Source organism: Limanda limanda, chromosome 9 (assembly GCF_963576545.1).
Source record: "Limanda limanda chromosome 9, fLimLim1.1, whole genome shotgun sequence".
Taxonomy (NCBI): Eukaryota; Metazoa; Chordata; class Actinopteri; order Pleuronectiformes; family Pleuronectidae; genus Limanda; species Limanda limanda.
The window spans coordinates 3739539-3757854 of NC_083644.1; the positions used below are offsets into that span (position 1 = coordinate 3739539).

Consider the following 18316-nt stretch of genomic DNA (forward strand, 5'->3'; position numbering starts at 1 on the left):
CTTCCTTTTCTCACAGATCCCTAACCTCTGCTCTCTTCCTCCTCCTCCTCTTCCTTTTCTCACAGATCCCTAACCTCTGCTCTCTTCCTCCTCCTCCTCTTACTCTTCCTCTTCCTCCTCCTCTTACTCTTCCTCCTCTCACAGATCGGTCACCTCTCCCTCCTCCTCCTTCTCCTCTTACTCTTCCTCCTCCTCCTCTCACAGATCAGTCACCTCTCCCTCCTTCTCCTCTTCTCCCTCCTCCTCTCACAGATCCCTAGCCTCTGCTCTCTTCCTCCTCCTCCTCTCACAGATCAGTCACCTCTCCCTCCTCGTCCTCTTCCTCCTCCTCTTCCTCCTCTCACAGATCCCTAGCCTCTGCTCTCTTCCTCCTCCTCTCACAGATCAGTCACCTCTCCCTCCTCCTACTCTTACTCTTCCTCCTCCTCCTCCTCTTCTTCCTCCTCCTATCCCAGATCAGTCACCTCTTCTTCCTCCTCCTCTCACAGATCCCTAACCTCTGCTCTCTTCCTCCTCTTCTTCTTTCTCCTCCTCCTATCCCAGATCAGTCACCTCTTCTTCCTCCTCCTCTCACAGATCTCTAACCTCTGCTCTCTTCCTCCTCTTCTTCTTCCTCCTCTCAAAGATCACTAACCTCTCCTCTCTTCTTCCTCCTCTTCTTGCTCCTCTTCTTCCTCCTCCTATCCCAGATCAGTCACCTATTCTTCCTCCTCCTCTCACAGATCACTAACCTCTACTCTCTTCCTCTTCCTCCTCTTCCTCCTCCCCCTCTCACAGATTCCTAACCACTGCTCTCTTCCTCCTCCTCTCACAGATCCCTAACCTCTGCTCTCCTCCTCCTCTCCCTCTTCCTTCTCCTCTCACAGATCCCTAACCTCTGCTCTCCTCCTCCTCTCCCTCTTCCTCCTCCTCTCACAGATCAGTCACCTCTCCCTCTTCCTTCTCCTCTCACAGATCCCTAACCTCTGCTCTCTTACTCCTCCTCTTCCTCTTCTTCCTCCTTCTCTCACAGATCCCTAACCTCTGCTCTCTCTCTTCCTCTTCCTCCTCCTCTCACAGATCCCTAACCTCTGCTCTCTTCCTCCTTCTCTCACAGATCAGTCACCTCTCCCTCCTCCTCCTCTTACTCTTCCTCCTCCTCCTCCTCCTCTTACTCTTCCTCCTCCTCCTCCTCCTCACTCTGCTCTAGAGACGCGTGTCATCCACCTTCCTCGCGGACTCGAACCCTCAACAGTAAGTAACGCAGCCTGACAGTCTGTGGTCCAGCGGGTGTGTCACCGCAGGGACTCGAACACGTTGTGGTGACACCATGATATTGTATATTGTGTGTTTAATGTTGCGCAGGGACTCGGCTCCTGTTAGCCGAGGAAGGCTAGCAGGCGGCTAGCTGAACTGGACAGGCTAGCTAGTGCTAATGCTAATGCTAACCGGCACTGGCGTTTTAAAGGTTTACAATGAAAACCAATGCTTTGGGGTCACGTGTTCAAACAGAAGCAGTTATTAAATATGTATTACATAATCATATTATTATGAATATGTTACGTGTGTCATGTTAAGCTTCCGGTGACAGAGCTGCATCACAGCTAATTGAACATGCTGCCAAAGCTAATGTTGCTGTTAGCTTACATGACGACGTGTTACTGACAGGACGTGAGTCAGTAACACGTCTTTACACGTGTGTGTGTGTGTGTGTGTGTGTGTGTGTGTGTGTGTGTGTGTGTGTGTGTGTGTGTGTGTGTGTGTGTGTGTGTGTGTGTGTGTGTGTGTGTGTGTGTGTGTGTGTGTGTGTGTGTGTGTGTGTGTGTGTGTGTGTGTGTGTGTGTGTGTGTGTGTGTGTGTGTCAGGGCCGGGTCTAGACAGGCATGTATGAGGGGGCAGCCACAAATCTGGAGGGGGCATTGTGCTTTATTATATTATTATTATTATAAATTGGGATTTAGTTTGAGGGGGCACAACATTTATTTGAGGGGGCCAGGCCCCCTCTTGCCCCTGCCTAGACCCGGCCCTGGTGTGTGTGTGTGTGTTCTCTGTGGAGTCTGGGAACTGGAGCTGACCTCATGGGAACCAGTTTAATCCTCCATGTTCTGTGAAGTCACTGGTTCCATCTCCTCTCAGGCTCCAGGGGACTCGAACCTGTGGTGTTCACTCCTAATATCATGTTCAGCTGCAAAATGCATGAATGTATTTTTATTTTGTCACATTTCTGCAATAATACTCATCAAACACAACCTGTGCATCGATAAACAGCAGAACATATATGGATAAATAGATCCACTGAGCAATTCAATAATTAAACTATTATAATTAGTCCTTGAAGATATTGAAATAATAAATCCTGCTCCAGGCAATATCTTTAACCTTTAACATGATTTTCTTTGTGCTTTTTGTAAAATACATGGATTTATTGATATCTTATCACGTTTCTGTCAGTCCCTCTCTGCTGTATATAATCATAATTACAAATTATATCATTTATTACTCATTAACACATCCCTTATCTGGATAAGCAGTAGAATATAGATGGATTTATGGACGGGGACTTGAAACACAACCTGGATATTTGGGTTTTACATTAAAAATTCAGAGATCTGAATCAAAACACCTGTGTTTTTTCTTCTCCAAGATATCTGAACGTTTTGTTAAGTAATTTATTCAATTTTTCTTTGACGTATTGAAGAGTTAAGCCTCCAGACTCGACAGATTTGTCTTATTTAAATGAATTAAAATTAAAACACGCTGCGGCTTATTTTGAGTTGATCCCACAGTCGTGCTGCAGAAATATGAGTGCACCAAATGCGTAGCTAAAAATAGGGCCCAGCAAATCAAATACACTATCAGCAGAACACAAGTAATGACAACTTAAAAACTGAGTCGTCAATAAGAGCGGCCGCTGCAAACTCGCCCAGCCAGGGAATTGTTGGGAAAAGAAATCTTTAAAATGCGGTTAAATACTTTTAATCATTGTTAATTTTTACATTATTAGACTCAGGAGTATTTTCCAAACTGCTTTAATGAGAAATGTAAACAAAATCGCGAGAAGGAAAACTAATGAACAGGAAGTGATCATCGATTTGATCTTGTTTGATATTAAAGTCTTAGATTTCTTCACATTCATCATCACCCTAAACCAAAAGCTTTATTTCTTGCCGACTTCTTACTTGGGACAAATCTTTAACACTCAACTTCTCTCCTCTCATCTTGCATTCAGAATTTGACAAGTGAGTATTTCTTCAAACATGTCCTTGTACCTTTCACTGTGTTGACTCGCCTGTTTCGTAAGGTGGTGATTGTTGATTTTCTTTCTTAATGGCTTGCGGTTAACTGGATGAAAAGAACGTGTTGAGCATTTGACTCTGATCGTAGTTTGAGCTCAGCGGCTTAACCAAGCAAGGTGAGTCAAGAGCTTGAATGTGGTTTTAAGCATTAAGTAGAAACAACTGTGTCCAAACTCATTTCATCTGTGTGTTTGTGTTGGATTTCCTGTATTGCAACAGGATTACGACGCGTCATGCAAACCACAGCTTGCTCTTTATGGGATTTGTTTTCAGAGAACCTCAGAATCTGCTGAATCAGCTGCTTTGCATGTAGGAGCATGTCGGTGCTCATCCATCATCAGCTTGTGCTTTTAATTCATTTTATCTAGACAGCTTTAACATCTCTTTCTTTCCTTGCACCTTCTCATGTCATTTGTGTCAAGATTTGTTTAAGCTTGCGAGTGATTTCATATTAAAGGTTTGAAATAGTTCTGGATGGAACAAGTGCCCGAGGTTCCTGGACCTGCTTGTACCTTTTGGGTCTGTTGCTCATTTCAGTTCATCCGCATGGATTCTTTTCTATTTGCTGCATGTGTTTTGCTTTGTATTATACATGCATCTCTTTTTAAATCTAAATTCAGCGACGGACACTGATTGAAATAGATCAGTCCCTTTTTCGTGTGTTTCTAATCCTTCCTGCGTCTCTCTTAACTAATCCAAAAGCTTCTTCCTGTTATTCTCTTTTTTGTTTTCCTTGCAACGGATCAAAGATGATGTCTAAGAAGACCCCCCAGTGTTCGGCAGCAGATCAGTCGGAGCACGATCAGCCTCAATGTCAAGTGGACCGGCCCTCAAACGCAGCTCCGGGCTGTAGGAACCAGACCGAATCAGGTCAGAGGAACGAAGAGACGGCCTCCTCTTCCCCGGAGAGCGGCAGCACCAACGGAGACGGGAAGCGCGGTGGCAAGAGCCGCCGCCGCAAGAAACGCTCCTCTAACCCTGAGGGCGGCGCCGGAGAGAAGGCCGACAGCGAGACCAAGACTCTGGAGAAGAAGCCACAGAAAAAGGCCCGGCAGCCGTCTGAGCCCCGGGCCGCTCTGACCGGCCTGCAGTCCGAGTGTGGCAGCGTGTGGTTTGAACGCAGCGTCTACGAGCGAGCCGAGAGCCTCTATCAGTGCTGGTTGGCGGGTTCCTCCAGCGGGACCACCCAGTCGAACCGGTCCCCTCCGGCTCCGAGCAAACACCCAAACTCTCCATCGACCGCGGCTCCGTCTGTCTCTGGAGCGGTTTGCCACCACGGCGATCAGGTGGTCTGTCCCCGTGTCGTCGAGGAGCCATCCGTTCCAATCTCTCTGGACCTCCCGTCCCCCCCCGACCGCTCCACCGCACCCCGAACACCTGACGAAGGATACCAATCTCTGGCGCCGACCCCTGCGACCCCCGTGACCCCCGTGACCCCTGTCCTCCAGCAGGCAGCCGTCACGCCAGCCAGTCGACAGTCGATTAACGGCCTGCCTCGGTTCCCGGTGGAGCTGCTCAGGGAGGTGTGGCTGGAGAAACCACTGTTCGACCGCGCTGAAGCCGCCTTCTACCAGAATCTGTACGGCAACAATTCCTCCAAGCGCTCCAGCTGCGCCTCCTCGTCCAGAAACGGCGAGCACCCGCAAAGCCTCGTGGAAGAGGAAGAGGAGGAGGAGGAAGCGGTGGCAGAGGTGGAGGAGGAAGAGGAGGAGGAGGAGGCAGTGGAGGAGAAACGGGCGGTCCAGCCGGGCAAAGCGGAAATCTTTCATGCCCTGCACCCGATCCAAGAAGAGGAGGAGCCAGCCGAGGTCCCGGAGAAGGAAGAGGCGTCGGGGGTGGGAGGAGTCTGCCACTTCCTTCACCCGGACAGCGAGCGGGTGTGGCTGGACAAGTGGCGGTATGATGCTGCAGAGAGCCGTTTCCATGGCTACAGTGGAGATAAAGCCGTGGTGGTGGGGAAGAAGGGTCGGAGGCCGGAAGCCGACGCCTCAGCAGCTGCCTCCACGGCTCCACTGGGGGACAAGTATGAGCAAACTGGGAGATGAAGCCGCTCCAGACGTTTCAGTTCATCTTTCTTTGATTTCCTCTTTTACGCCATCATGTGTTTCCCCTTTTTTTATTTTTTTTTGGATGTGTGAGTTTTATTTCTCCTGGTCTCTTATGTTTTGGTTGTTTCATTCGTCTTGGTTCTTACTTTCTTTATTCCAGTATGATTTTTAATTTTCTCAAATGACTGTTTGTATGAAATCATTGTTGTGTTTTGCCAACTTTACTTTTTTTCAAGGTTTGATTTTTAAAGTTGTGTTGGAATGCTCTGTTTGTGGAAGGTGGGGATAAAAGACTATATAGAATAAGAATTTTACAGATGGGGGAAGAAAATACGATATATAGCTAATAATTGTGAATATATGAAGTATAATTTCACTGTTATATTAGTAGTAATGTGTATTCTTCTTTTCTTTTTCCCTGACTTCCTGTGTCCTGTTCAAACTTCCCTCTTTTCTCCTTCCTCACTCTTTCCGCTGTAGCACCATGAACTTTCTGGCCCAGGAGAAGATCTGGTTTGACAAACCTCGCTACGACGAGGCAGAGAGACGCTTCTACGAGAACATGAACGGCTCCTCACAACCAGCTCAGGTAGACATTAATTTTGGAAATGTAAACACAGAAATTTTTATTCATGGATGAATTAACCATGGACTTGTCAGGGTTCCCACGGTCATGGAAAACCTGGAAAAGTCATGGAAATTTAAAATGTGTTTTTCCAGGCCTGGAAAAGTCATGGAAAAAATTAATCTCCCAAAAGTTTTGGAAAAGTCATGGAAATTTGTTATTTTCATAATATTTTCATGTCGTTCATTTTAAGGATGGGCATAATTAATAGAAGATCGATTAATTGATCATAAAGAATTTCGTAAATTACATTTTTTCATCAATGAAAACTATTTTATTCTATTTTCACTGCATTTTAATATAGCCTATAAATAGTGAATTTTAATATAAAAATATAAATGATTAATCGAAAATCGATTGTTAATTCTCCCAGCGATCGATTAAGACTATTTATTCGAATGCCCATCCCTAGTTCATTTACGCTGAGTTTTAAATAATTCATATGCTTTTAAAGAAATATGCTCAAAATATAAGCAGGCATACTTGGGTTTGTGTCATTTAAGGTACACTGTATGCCTTGGAATTCTCATTGTTAGTTTGAATACTAAATTTTGTCACTTTTTCGCGTATACACCGAGATTTTCAAAAATGTTCTGTCATGGAAATTTGGTTTATAGTCATTGAAAAGACATGGAAAAGTCATGGAAAATCATTGGTCAAAATGTGTATGAACCCTGGACTTGTTTCTTTGCTTCTAGGACGCTGGAGCGAACAGCATTCTGAAAGACATCGCACGAGCTCGGGAAAACATCCAGAAGTCTCTCGCTGGAGTAAGTTTCCGATGTTCATAAGAACTTTCCTCTTGGCCCACATCAAAAAGTCTGAAATAATGTGAAACTGCAAAGACAAAATGCTCGTGACTCAATTCTGTCGTGACAAAGTTGTGTTGCTTTATTTGCTTAAGTTTGGATTTACGCTGTCACGTTGTGTAATTTCATGAATGGGTCTTTACAGTAAGTGTTAGTGCTACGTGTCGTTTTGACTTTCCTTAGTTCTCCTTCTCTTTTTTTACCACGTTGACCTTTCAAACTTAGATAAGAGGCAGATAAGAGAAGTTGTGTAGTTGGTGTGTTAACCCATTGATGTCCATGAAGAAGTTTTTACAGTTTCCTTTGCAGCGCTGACGACAACATCTGAGTTATTGTGTGTTTCATGTACATTTTAAGGAGCTCTGTCTTTTGAGCTGAAGACAAACAAACCTTCTGAGCTTGGAGAGACTTTCGAAACTCTCTCTCTCTCTCTCTCTCTCTCTCTCTCTCTCCCTCTGTCTCTCTGTCTCTCTCTCTCTCTCTCTCTCTCTCTCTCTCTCTCTCTCCCTCTGTCTGTCTGTCTGTCTCTCTCTCTCTCTCTCTCTCTCTCTCTCTCTCTCTCTCTCTCTCTCTCTCTCTCTCTCTCTCTCTCTCTCTCTCTCTCTCTCTCTCTCTCTCTCTCTCTCTCTTCATCATGTACTTTATCCAGTTTGCTCCTCTTCCCTGGTGTTTTCCTTTTTCATATCTGAACCCCCCCCCCCCAGCTGAAGGCAACACTGTGTCAGAGAGAGTCGGCTCAACCTCCCATGAGCCAACACCCAAAGTGTGTAAGTGCCAGCAGACGTCGTGTGGAAGCTTCTCCGCTGCCAAACACTTTGTCCCTGCTCCACCTTGAGTCCACTAGAGTTCACCTTTAGAAGACGTGTCTGTGTGGAGTGCTGACTAATGACGCTTAATAAGGATGGACGACGCCCCTTTGCTTCCCCCCCCCGTACAAAAAATTAAGCCAGAATATCCATCGACCTGCATCTTGCTCTGGTGACGTCAGTCCGAGCTGTCAATCCTGACGTTACAGTCCATTTACATAGCATCAAATAACTAATCAAAATCAAACTTCCCAGAATAATTCAAATCTGAACTTGCATCAACAACCTGTCCCGCCTGCTAACATGGAGACGATGGGGTTTATGACCTGTACTGCAGGCCGCCACCAGGAGGCACTGCTCTGGCTTCACATTTGGAAGCTGTCAAGTCGCCCATCTTTGATTTACAGTTGCTGATACAGAGGAAGTAGCTGCTTCATCATCCTTGTGTTTCTGTCCGAGTCCGTCTCCAGCTCCTCCGCTGTGTGCTGTGTGTTTACACTGAAGTTTAACAACCCTGGGTTTGACAAAGCTACTAAATCAGTCATTAGGTGATTGTCTCTGTATTCATGTTGTTGTCTGTCTGATCTTCTCGTGCAGAGCACCCCCACCAGCACACCCACCCCCACCACCAGCACCAGCAGCAGCAGCGGAGCAGCAGCTGATCAAGGAGAAGTCATCTCTCGCATCAACAGCCTGGAGCTGGAGAACCAGAGCCTACACAAAGGTGGGTGTGTTGTGTTGTTGTATTTTCTTTTTATCCATAGTTATTTATAATATATTTTGTGGTTAAACTTTAAAATATTAAGGCTCAATTTCATTTAGACATCTTAGGAATCGTTAGCAAAGTTTATTTTTAATATATCGGCCTCGACCCCCACACATCCAAAACTCATGACTCTGGTTCGACTCTCTCTCTCTTCAGTGGTCGACAACTTGCGGGCGGCGCTTTCCAAACTAGAAATCCGAGTTGCAGTTCTGGAGGAATCACCCGTGACCTCGGCTCCTGCTCCTTCAGCCCCCTACACAAACGTGAGTTTCATCATCAAGTTCAACGTCTTTAGTTATCACCTCCATGACTTCAGCTGCAGGAAAGTGACTGAAGCTTCTCCCTTCAGGGCACGTCTGTCCAGCAGAAGACCAGCGCCCCAGAGGAGCAGAAAGAGGAGGAGGAGGATGAGGAGGAGGATGATGACGACATCGACCTGTTCGGCAGTGAGGACGACGAAGAGGCGGAGAACCTGAAACAACAGAGATTGAAAGAGTACGCGGAGAAGAAGTCCAAGAAGCCCACCCTCATCGCCAAGTCCTGCATCTTATTGGATGTCAAACCTGTAAGACTCTGATTTACTCAAAATGAAGTGTTGACATCTCCCACGATTCTTACCCTCCCTCTCCTTCTCTGTATTTCCCAGTGGGACGATGAGACGGACATGGGGAAGCTGGAGGAGTGTGTGCGCTCGGTCCAGGCCGACGGTTTGTTATGGGGCACGTCCAAGCTGGTTGCCGTGGGTTACGGCATCAAGAAGCTGCAGATCACGTGTGTGGTGGAGGACGACAAGGTGGGAACGGACCTGTTGGAGGAGGAGATCACCAAGTTTGAAGACTTTGTAAGTAGTTGTTTTTGAAGTGTTTCCACAGAAGTCACTCTGGATTTTTTACAAATCAGTTTTCCAAAACTCTAATGTCTGTGTGTCCACTGTTGCTTTGTGATGAGGAACAGCTACAGTGGCTGTAGAACCGGTTTCTCTATGTTTGGTTAGCAGTAATATTTCTAATCATACGTCAGCAGCTGAATTGAGAATCTACGTCAGCACCACATTACTGACGTTCACAGGCGTCTGACTCGTAAAACTTTATCACAACTTCCTGCTGGTTTATATTGTCTTAAAGGAGATCATTTAAAAGAAGAAGGTTGTGTGGATAGACTTATCTTTAAGAACAGAGGAGATAATAGAAGTGTTATAAAACACCTGCTGTAGTGAAGACGAGGCTGAAAAACCACAAACTCAGAACGTCTTCGTCAACTTGCTTTTTATTGTAATGGTTGAAATTGACACTTGGGTTTGACAGGCAGGTTCATACAAAAACTGAACATTATAACCTTCAGGAAGATCATATTTATCAGTATTAGACAACCTGAAGTTAGGTGTACCTATTAAACTGGCACAGTCGGTACATTGCTGCATAAATGAGACGTAAACAAAAGTTTATACATTTTAAATCTTGTTTCCACGACACCAGTCTCACCTGTTCCCTGTTTGTTCTGTTTCAGATCCAGAGTGTCGACGTCGCTGCTTTCAACAAGATCTAATCCCGTCTGTCTTTTTGTTTTGTTCCCGTCTTTCGTCACGCCTTGTTTCTCTGCTGATTTGTGTTAACGGTTAATAATAATAATTAAAATCCAAGTCGAGCACTGAACTCTTGTCTCAAGTGTTTTTTAAATCACAGGTTACATATCAGACCAGTTCTTTCAGACCAGTTCACTCAAGCAACGATCACATCTCACTTTACCTGTTGGACGATAACAAGCAGATATTTGTTTTGGTCTGTTTCCATCTCAATAATATGAAGGTGAAAATACCCTCAAAATGTCTTCCTACTAAGGCACGAATCCTGATGTACAAACTGTAAAACACTGTGGGTTGTTTGTTTCATCAAAAAAGTTAAATGACATAAAAATTAATTAGTCTCTTACAATGTAGTTTGAAGTTTAGAAGGAAAATGTCCAGAACATTCCTCCTGTGATATTTATATTCTTCCATCTTCTTATCGTGCACTGATTATTTTGAGTCTTATACGTTATATACAACGAGTTTTCAGTAAAGTAACGGCATCTATTCTAGAGCCGGACTCATCAACCAATATTTGATGAATTAAACACATAAAAAACACACCAAAATAAAGTGGAAATGAATAAAAGGCTTGTTTATATTCTGAACTACAATAAACAGTGAGGCTAATAAAGTTAAATGTAGTGTATAGAAGCCTGCATATCGATATGAGTATATATGTTAGATTTTTAACACAATTACAATTATTAAAAATGCCACATTGTTGTTTCAGGACAGAAATCTTAGTTTGGCATTTTTCTATATATTCTTTACTTTCTATACTATAAGTTTCTTTCATTATCATCTGAGGTATCTCGAGTGAATTTTACCGAATGACATTCAATCCACCGACCCACACAGCGTCTGGATGTCTGTGCTGCGTCAGTCCAGCGTGCACAGGGTGACACTGGAGTCGGAGCCCAGCCACACTGCAGCGTAGAGCGGCAGGTCGAACGAGGTCGTGACCCTGTGCAGGAGGACCACTCCTCCGGGCGTCACCATGAAGAAGCAGATCACTCCGGCCTGGTGGTCCAGGAACACCCCGACCCGGCGGGACAGCGAGCTGGAAGCCGCCAGCGCCAACGCCTTCTTCTCCGTGCCATGGCAGAAGCTGAAGGAGGAGGAGCTGCAGCAAAGACCCCATGACAGGAAGTTGTGTCCCAGTCGGCACTTGTCAGAAGATCCCTGACGACAGAGAGTCAACGATCAAATCTGACACACGACGAGAGCTAAGCAACACCACGTTACTTTTTTGAGTTTGATGTGTGAGTGAACAAGGAGAAAGTTTCCTCCTTCTCTCCCTGGGTTCCATCTCGTGAACTGACTGAGACTGACTGAGAGTCACAGCTTCAACTGTCACAACCAGCTGCAGCTGAAGAGTGAAGCTGAGCTGAGAGCAGTTCAAAAGACTCTGGAGTTATTAAAAACCAGAGTTTATCTCCAATATTCAGCAGGAAACTCTTAAAACATGAAGAGTTCTGAATAGGGTTGCAAAATTCCGGGAATATTCAAAGTTGGAAACTTTCCATGGGAATTAACGGGAATTAATGGGAATAAACTGGAACATTTTGTTGTGTCATAGGCTGATTTGAGCCCTGTGGAAACTTTGAGCACTTGACTATATGCTTCTGCATCGTTGTGTCATTCTTAACATAGGTCTTTGCACAGTATTTGCAGATGTACACAGCCTTTCCTTCTACATTGGATGGGGTGAAATGTCTCCACACATGAGAGAGTGCACGTGACATTGTTCTGTAGAATAAGATGAGAAAAAAGTTTGTAAATAAACACTAATGCAATGCCAGAGATATAAATAGTTAGCCAAACAATTGGAATCATCTGTAAACATATTTTACAATTGATGAACAATCCTCAATAAGCATGCTAATATATTTTCCCCAGTAATATCATGGAAACTTACCTGACTAGTCCTGCTCTCTACAGCAGGCCTCAATAGCCCTGCTGTAGAGTGAAGCATGCTGGGAGTTATCTGTGCATGTGATGGAAGAATGCACAGTGGAGGGTTGAAACTCAACGTTCCATACATCTTTAAAATAGAGTTTTGAATGATGTTTTTATTGCTAAGCGTAGTAGTTTGTTTTTTTTTCAAAATTCCCAAAATTCCCGAGCTTTAATATTCCCGTGGAAAGTTTCCGGAAAGTTTCTGAACTCAGTTTGGTGGATTTGTTGCAGCAGCAGCTCTTCTGGTTTAAGAAGCAGAGGAATTCTGGGTAATATTTCAGTTCAGTCAGTGGAACTAAACAGTCAGAGCCCAACAGAATCAACCACTGACTGCAGAGGGCGCTGTTGCTCAGTTTAAAAAAAGCATGTATCATTAAAAAACACATTTTGATAAAAAAGTACCTTTCTTTGAATGTTCTCGTACGTGAGGCCCAGCACCACCTCGCTCCCCCCCCACTCCGCCTCCCAGTAGCTGCGGCCCTGCAGCCCCTCGCGGCACAGCACCTGGCACCAGCTGTCAAAGCGGTCCGGGTGGTCCGGGTACGACTGGAGTTCTCCGTTCCTACTGACCACGCGGTTCCCCCCCGACAGGGAGAGCTTCCTGTGAGCCGTGAACAGGTCCAGAGAAAGAGAACAGAAGTCTGACAAGAGGAGAAACAGAAACTGATCAGTCAAGTGATCAACTGCATTTGTTTTTCATACAATCAATATAATAAAATACTCAATAAAAGGAGGGGATAAAACCAGAGGTGAAGAGTATTTAACCCCTTATTGCCTGAATTAATTTCCAATTATATAAAAAAAAATATTATTTGTGTTTTTGGCTGTCATACAGATGCTAAATTAAGTGGAGATTGTTAATTTCAATATAGCATAAACAATAGATAAAATTAAGGAATGAGGCAAATTGGCGACATTAGGCATAACCGTACTTTAACACATTTTCCAGTCTCTGGTATGTAGATTATGATATTGATGCTGCTTTTGCTTGAAATTGAATAACAACATATGTTTCTGCACAATCATTGCTGTTCCATCATCACAGTATTTCAAATACAGCTTAATACCTCAAAATAACTTTGCTGCACAGTACCAAGGGGCTAGTGTGTATTTTCCACTCCGACCACTAGATGGCAGCAGAGTACTTCCAATACCTTCATGTTATATGTAGTATTTGCACCATCAGGCATTAGTGGGATAAAAAGACCAGAATGGGGTTTGAGGCAAATTCGCGACATTTGTCTACAAGGGGTTAAGGCAGAACTATTCTCAGTGTAAATAAGAACATGATCAAATAAATTAAATTACATAGAACGATTTACCTACTAAACCGAAACAGATAAATACAGAGAATCAAAACACTCTGATGAAAGGTGTGGTGGATGAGACTCACACTGAAGCAGTTCACTCCTGCTGTTCAGAGCCAGGGCGACTGGACATTTACCAGATTCTGCAGCTGCACGAGTAGAAGAAGAAGAAATCCTATGAAACCAGTCAAACCAGAGACACAACGTTCCCAGTAGGTTTTAAACTAAACATAAATCAAAGCAGTGACAAGAAACTGATGATCTACAGACGTGTGTTTGTCTTGTGAACGTTACAGCAGCACATTTATATTTTAAATCATTTTACCTGATGTAATAACTTGTTTTAAAGATTCACTCACCTTCGTTGACCTGTTGCATCTGCAGGAGGTTCACAGATTTCACTGTGAAAACACGACAGCAGAACTTTACCCAGGGACGCCTCGGAGCAGCTGCATGCACTCGTCTCTCATGATAATTTAATGTTTAAAATCAAGTGATGAATATTCACGGACCTGCAGAGGTGATACTGGGGAATTCTCTGAGATACAGACTCTCCAGCTGCTCCTTTAGCTCGGAGATGGCTCGTCTCACAGGCCCGAAGGAAAGTGGACAGATGGTCAGAGAGCGGTTCGCTCCCGCAACATCTGGACCGAGGTCCGACTGACACATCTGCTGCAGGAGATACGGCAGCAGCAGTGAGAGCTGAACTCAAACACGAGTCAGAGATAACAACCAGCTCAGAGATGTGTTTCCACCATCACCTGTGAGATCAGGTGTCGGTCCTGACTGGTCGACAGCCGCTCCAGCTCGGCGTCTCTCCTCCTCAGCTCGGAGACCTGCTGCTCCAGATGCTGCACCTGGTTCTCCGCCCGAGCCGCCTCAGCCTTCTCCTGAGCTCGGATCAGCTCCTTCACCTCCACGCGGCGGCGCTCCACAAACTCCAGCAGCTCGGAGAAGATCCTGCTGCTGTCCTTCACCGCGTCTTTGGTCTGACGCTGAAACAGTCAGACTAAAAGTGAGATTTTTGACCTTGTTTTAGTTTGGAAACTCTGGATAAAAAGGAAACTAAAGGTGACAGTGAAGTCCCAGGCAGCAGAAAGTTAAACATTCCTGTGTTTGTTTAAATGCATCATATCATACAACTTCTTTTTCTACTCACGGACAATGAACGCAGACTTTGCTTCAGCTGCTGAATCTCCTTCTCCCGGTCTTGGATCTGCTGTGCGAGTCGTCTCCGGGTGTTTCCCACAAGCCGCTGGAGCAGAAACCAGACGTGACAGGAAACAGCTTTATTATACTGATTATTATTACTATATACTGCTATTACATTGGTATAATTACTATCATATATAAATATATATTATGTTATATTATATACTATATATACTGTACTATTTTTATATACTGTCTGACAATAACATTACCATCATATCATCAGTACTATTACCATCATCTACCTATTTATCTTGTGTTTCTGTTTTTATTCTTTCTACCTCAATATTTTTTATTTTATTCCATTGTATTGTATTTTATTGTATTCAAATATACCGGTTGCTATGACGACTTAATTTCCCTTCGGGGATGAATAAAGTAATCTATCTATCTATCTATCTATCTATCTATCTATCTATCTATCTATCTATCTATCTATCTATCTATCTATCTATCTATCTAAATCTCATTACATAGTGATGATTGGTTACTGTAAATAAGCTGCTAAGCTTGCGTGTCTATTCTTATTGGCTGAGAAGCTAAAGGAGGAAACGACAGCTCAGAATCAGCTGTGAGCCGTCTCACTTCTCCGTCGGTCCCCTCAGGACGGACGGAGGACACATCGAAGGTGGGGTGATCGAAGCTCTGGTGCAGAGGAGGAGCCGAGGGGACCGGGCTCAGCCGGACGGAGCCGAGTCTCTGCAGCATCTCCACCAGCAGCGTGTTCCGTCCCAGTTTGGGTCTGGGACTGAAGGACGCTCTGCACTGGGGACAGCAGTACACAGACTGACGGTCCCAGTGTCTCGTCAGGCAGCTCATACAGTAGCTGTGTCCACACGGGACGGTGACCGGGTCCGAGAGCTGCTCCAGACAGATGGAGCAGGTGAAGCTGTCCGGGTTCATGCTGAGAGGAGGCTGGGCCATGGGAGCTGGAGGACACAGGACCAACAGGACAAAGAGGACAAACAGGACCAACAGGACCAACGGACAAGGAGGACAAAGAGGACAAAGAGGACCAACAGGTCAAAGAGGACAAACAGGACCAACAGGACCAACAGGACCAACGGAACCAACAGGACAAACAGGACCAACGGACAAAGAGGACAAAGAGGACAAAGAGGACCAACAGGTCAAACAGGACCAACAGGACAAACAGGACCAACAGGACCAACAGGACCAACAGGACCAACAGGACCAACAGGACCAACAGGACCAACAGGACCAACAGGACCAACGGACAAAGAGGACAAAGAGGACAAAGAGGACCAACGGACAAAGAGGACAAAGAGGACAAACAGGACCAACAGGACCAACAGGTCAAACAGAGGGAGGATGGGACGGATGGAAACACGCCACCTACTGAGGATGCACAGAAACAACAGGAAACACACATTTATTTATTTTATAATAACAACTGAACAGAGTTAGTAATAAAGTTGTTTGTGCAATTTCAATATATTCTGCATTAAATCTTATTTACACTGTTTACATGTCAATCCACTTTGCTGCTGTAACACAGGAAACGACCCAGTATATCTAAACTTCTCTTATCTTCATTTCATAACTCATCTTCTTATTGTTTATAATTAAGCAGGAAGATGATGTGATGTAAATTATGGGATGTATCATAAAATAAAGGTATTTGCAGAAGTTCGAGACCAAAACAACACAAGACTAATAAAGAAGTTTACTGACCTGAAGTTTAGCTGCAGACTCCGTCCTCAGGTTTTATATCATAATTGTTTTATTTATAACGTATATTAATATAGTTTATGACCGAATGTCAGAGATTGTCTGCAAAACATTAACAGGAGAAAACCGGAAACAGGAAGTAGGAGCCGGAAAGGGAAAGTGAAAAAAGACGGTGTGGGAAAACAGCTGTTTGAGTTTCACTGCCCCCTGCTGGTGAAAATACAGAATCACAGAGTTGTGTTTATCTTTTAATATAAATATCTCGAAATGAAATTAACTGAAACATAAAGTTAATGAGTTTAAAATAAAATGAGATAAATAGTCTGAATTTAAAGTATAGAAAACGTTTATTCTTCATTTTGAACATAGTTCAACTCTACATGTATTCATATATTTCTTAAATTAATTTATTCAAATTCTTGATGTATTCAGTTATTTCTACATTCATAAATTTAGTTTGACATTTATGAATTTATGTTATTATTAATGTAATGATTTATTTTTACATTTATTCATTTCTACAAGCATTTATCAATTTCAACATTTATTTATACATTTCTAGATTTATTTTTCCTCCTAATTTCAATTAACATTAACATTTTATTTAATCATTTCGACATATATTTATTTATGTATTCATACATATATTTCTTCATGAATCATCTATTTATTTATTTTATTATCTGTTTATTTATCTCTACATTTATTTGTTTATTTATGTATTTCTACGTTTATATATTTATGTTCTAACACTTTGTTTGTCGATGTGTTTTCTTCTTGTCACTTTACTCAGCAGCAGATAAACTCTTTGTTTTTCTGTCATGGAAATAAACAAGTTCATCAATTCATTTATTCTGAGACCTTCAGGACCTTTTGTCAACGTTTGTCTAATCATTGTGTACTTTGGAAACAGTAATTGATATTATATCCATTCAGCAAATGTTGATGATAATAAAACAAATAATCATCAATTCATTTTCACTTTTTGTGACTTTTTCTTTTCTTAATAGCATCTCTTGTCCACTAGATGGAGCCATGACTCTGGTATTCAGGGGTTGAATCTGCATCAAACCACATTGGGATGAAAGAGCAGAATGTTCTGTTTCCTCTTCACCTCATTTAACGCACAGATGAAAGTCAAGACTCAGTTTGATGGTGAATCTACTGTGAAATGTTCTCAGAGGAACATATAGTCTGAGAGTAATTCACTTCATACAGAACCTTTAATAATAGTTCTTACAAAGAGATTAAACTGAGGCTGTAAAACACTTTACTGTTTTTTATTTATCTGTTAGTGAGGCGCTTGTTTTATATTTAGTCGTCTCCTGAGGGAACCCACCTAATGGAGAGGAGAAGACAAATTATAATGTGTTTAGTCTAATTCTGGCTTTTCCCTGTTGTGACAAAAAAATAATCCCTCACTTTGCTCCGGTGGGGAATCTGAATAAGAAGCTGAGAACAAATGAAGGAGTTGTATCACCCTGACAGGTTTTCCTCTTCTGCCCTGAAGACAGATAAAAGCTTTAGAGCCTGAGATCTTCTTTTAACGGCTTGTTAGAGAAACAGTTTCTGCAGTGAAGCCCCCGAGGCCGATGCTACCACAGTCAACAGCCTGTGAGTCTGATTATCTGTCCCTGTGTCCTGATGATCCTGTCCTGGTTTAAAGGACCCTCTCTGACAGCCTACCCCCCCCCCCCACAAGGGAGCCCACCAGACGGATGAGGGGAAGAGACAGAAGATGCTTTGAAGGAAAGATGATGTGAATATTCTGTCTCTCGAACCAGTTGTGAGTGAACAAAAAGACAAAAGTCAGGGTGAGATGTCCCCGGCCCCCGAGAGAGGGGGGTGCAGGCGGAGGGGAGGAAAGAGAATAATGAAGGAAAGGAAGGAGAAACACAAGGGAGTCAAGACCAAGACATAAACACATAAACAACAAAAAAAACACAATTTATCTCTTAAATTCTGTAACTTTTTCTTTCTCATACATCACAAACAGCATCTACTGCACTTCTGTCCGTCCTGAGAGAGGGATCCTCACATGAGGCTGAGAGATGGATGGATGGATAGATAGATAGATATAGATATTAATATAAGAGGACAGAATATGAATATACAATGGAATAATAGTTATTTTGTTGTAGTTTAAGTCTTGTTGAGAGTTAAGGACATACCGTAATTGGTTGATTGACCCAGTTCCACAGAATTATGACAGATGCAACTAAGCTGAATCATTCTATATTGTATGTATGT

At 43.4% G+C, this 18316-nt stretch overlaps 2 protein-coding genes across 3 annotated transcripts; one reads left to right on the forward strand and one right to left on the reverse strand.

The window, feature by feature from the left end:
• The first annotated feature begins 4024 nt into the window (after window positions 1-4024).
• On the forward strand, window positions 4025-9981 carry LOC133010548 (histone H3.v1-like). Its single transcript, XM_061078138.1, has 8 exons — window positions 4025-5298; window positions 5804-5912; window positions 6647-6718; window positions 8161-8287; window positions 8486-8592; window positions 8679-8894; window positions 8976-9170; window positions 9836-9981. The coding sequence occupies exons 1-8, from the start codon at window positions 4025-4027 to the stop codon at window positions 9872-9874; spliced, it is 2139 nt and encodes a 712-aa protein (XP_060934121.1). The 3' UTR covers window positions 9875-9981.
• Window positions 9578-15346, reverse strand: LOC133010706 (E3 ubiquitin-protein ligase TRIM65-like). Of its 2 annotated transcripts, none has more exons than XM_061078321.1 (8): window positions 14960-15346; window positions 14322-14417; window positions 13924-14157; window positions 13675-13831; window positions 13522-13563; window positions 13249-13311; window positions 12258-12496; window positions 9578-11078 (listed from the first exon to the last, which is right to left on the reverse strand). In XM_061078321.1, the coding sequence occupies exons 1-8, from the start codon at window positions 15296-15298 to the stop codon at window positions 10776-10778; spliced, it is 1473 nt and encodes a 490-aa protein (XP_060934304.1). In that variant the 5' UTR covers window positions 15299-15346; the 3' UTR covers window positions 9578-10775. The 2 variants fall into 2 exon arrangements, with proteins under 2 accessions (XP_060934304.1, XP_060934303.1); XM_061078320.1 differs by having other exon boundaries at window positions 13675-13834.
• Window positions 15347-18316: the final 2970 nt, after the last annotated feature.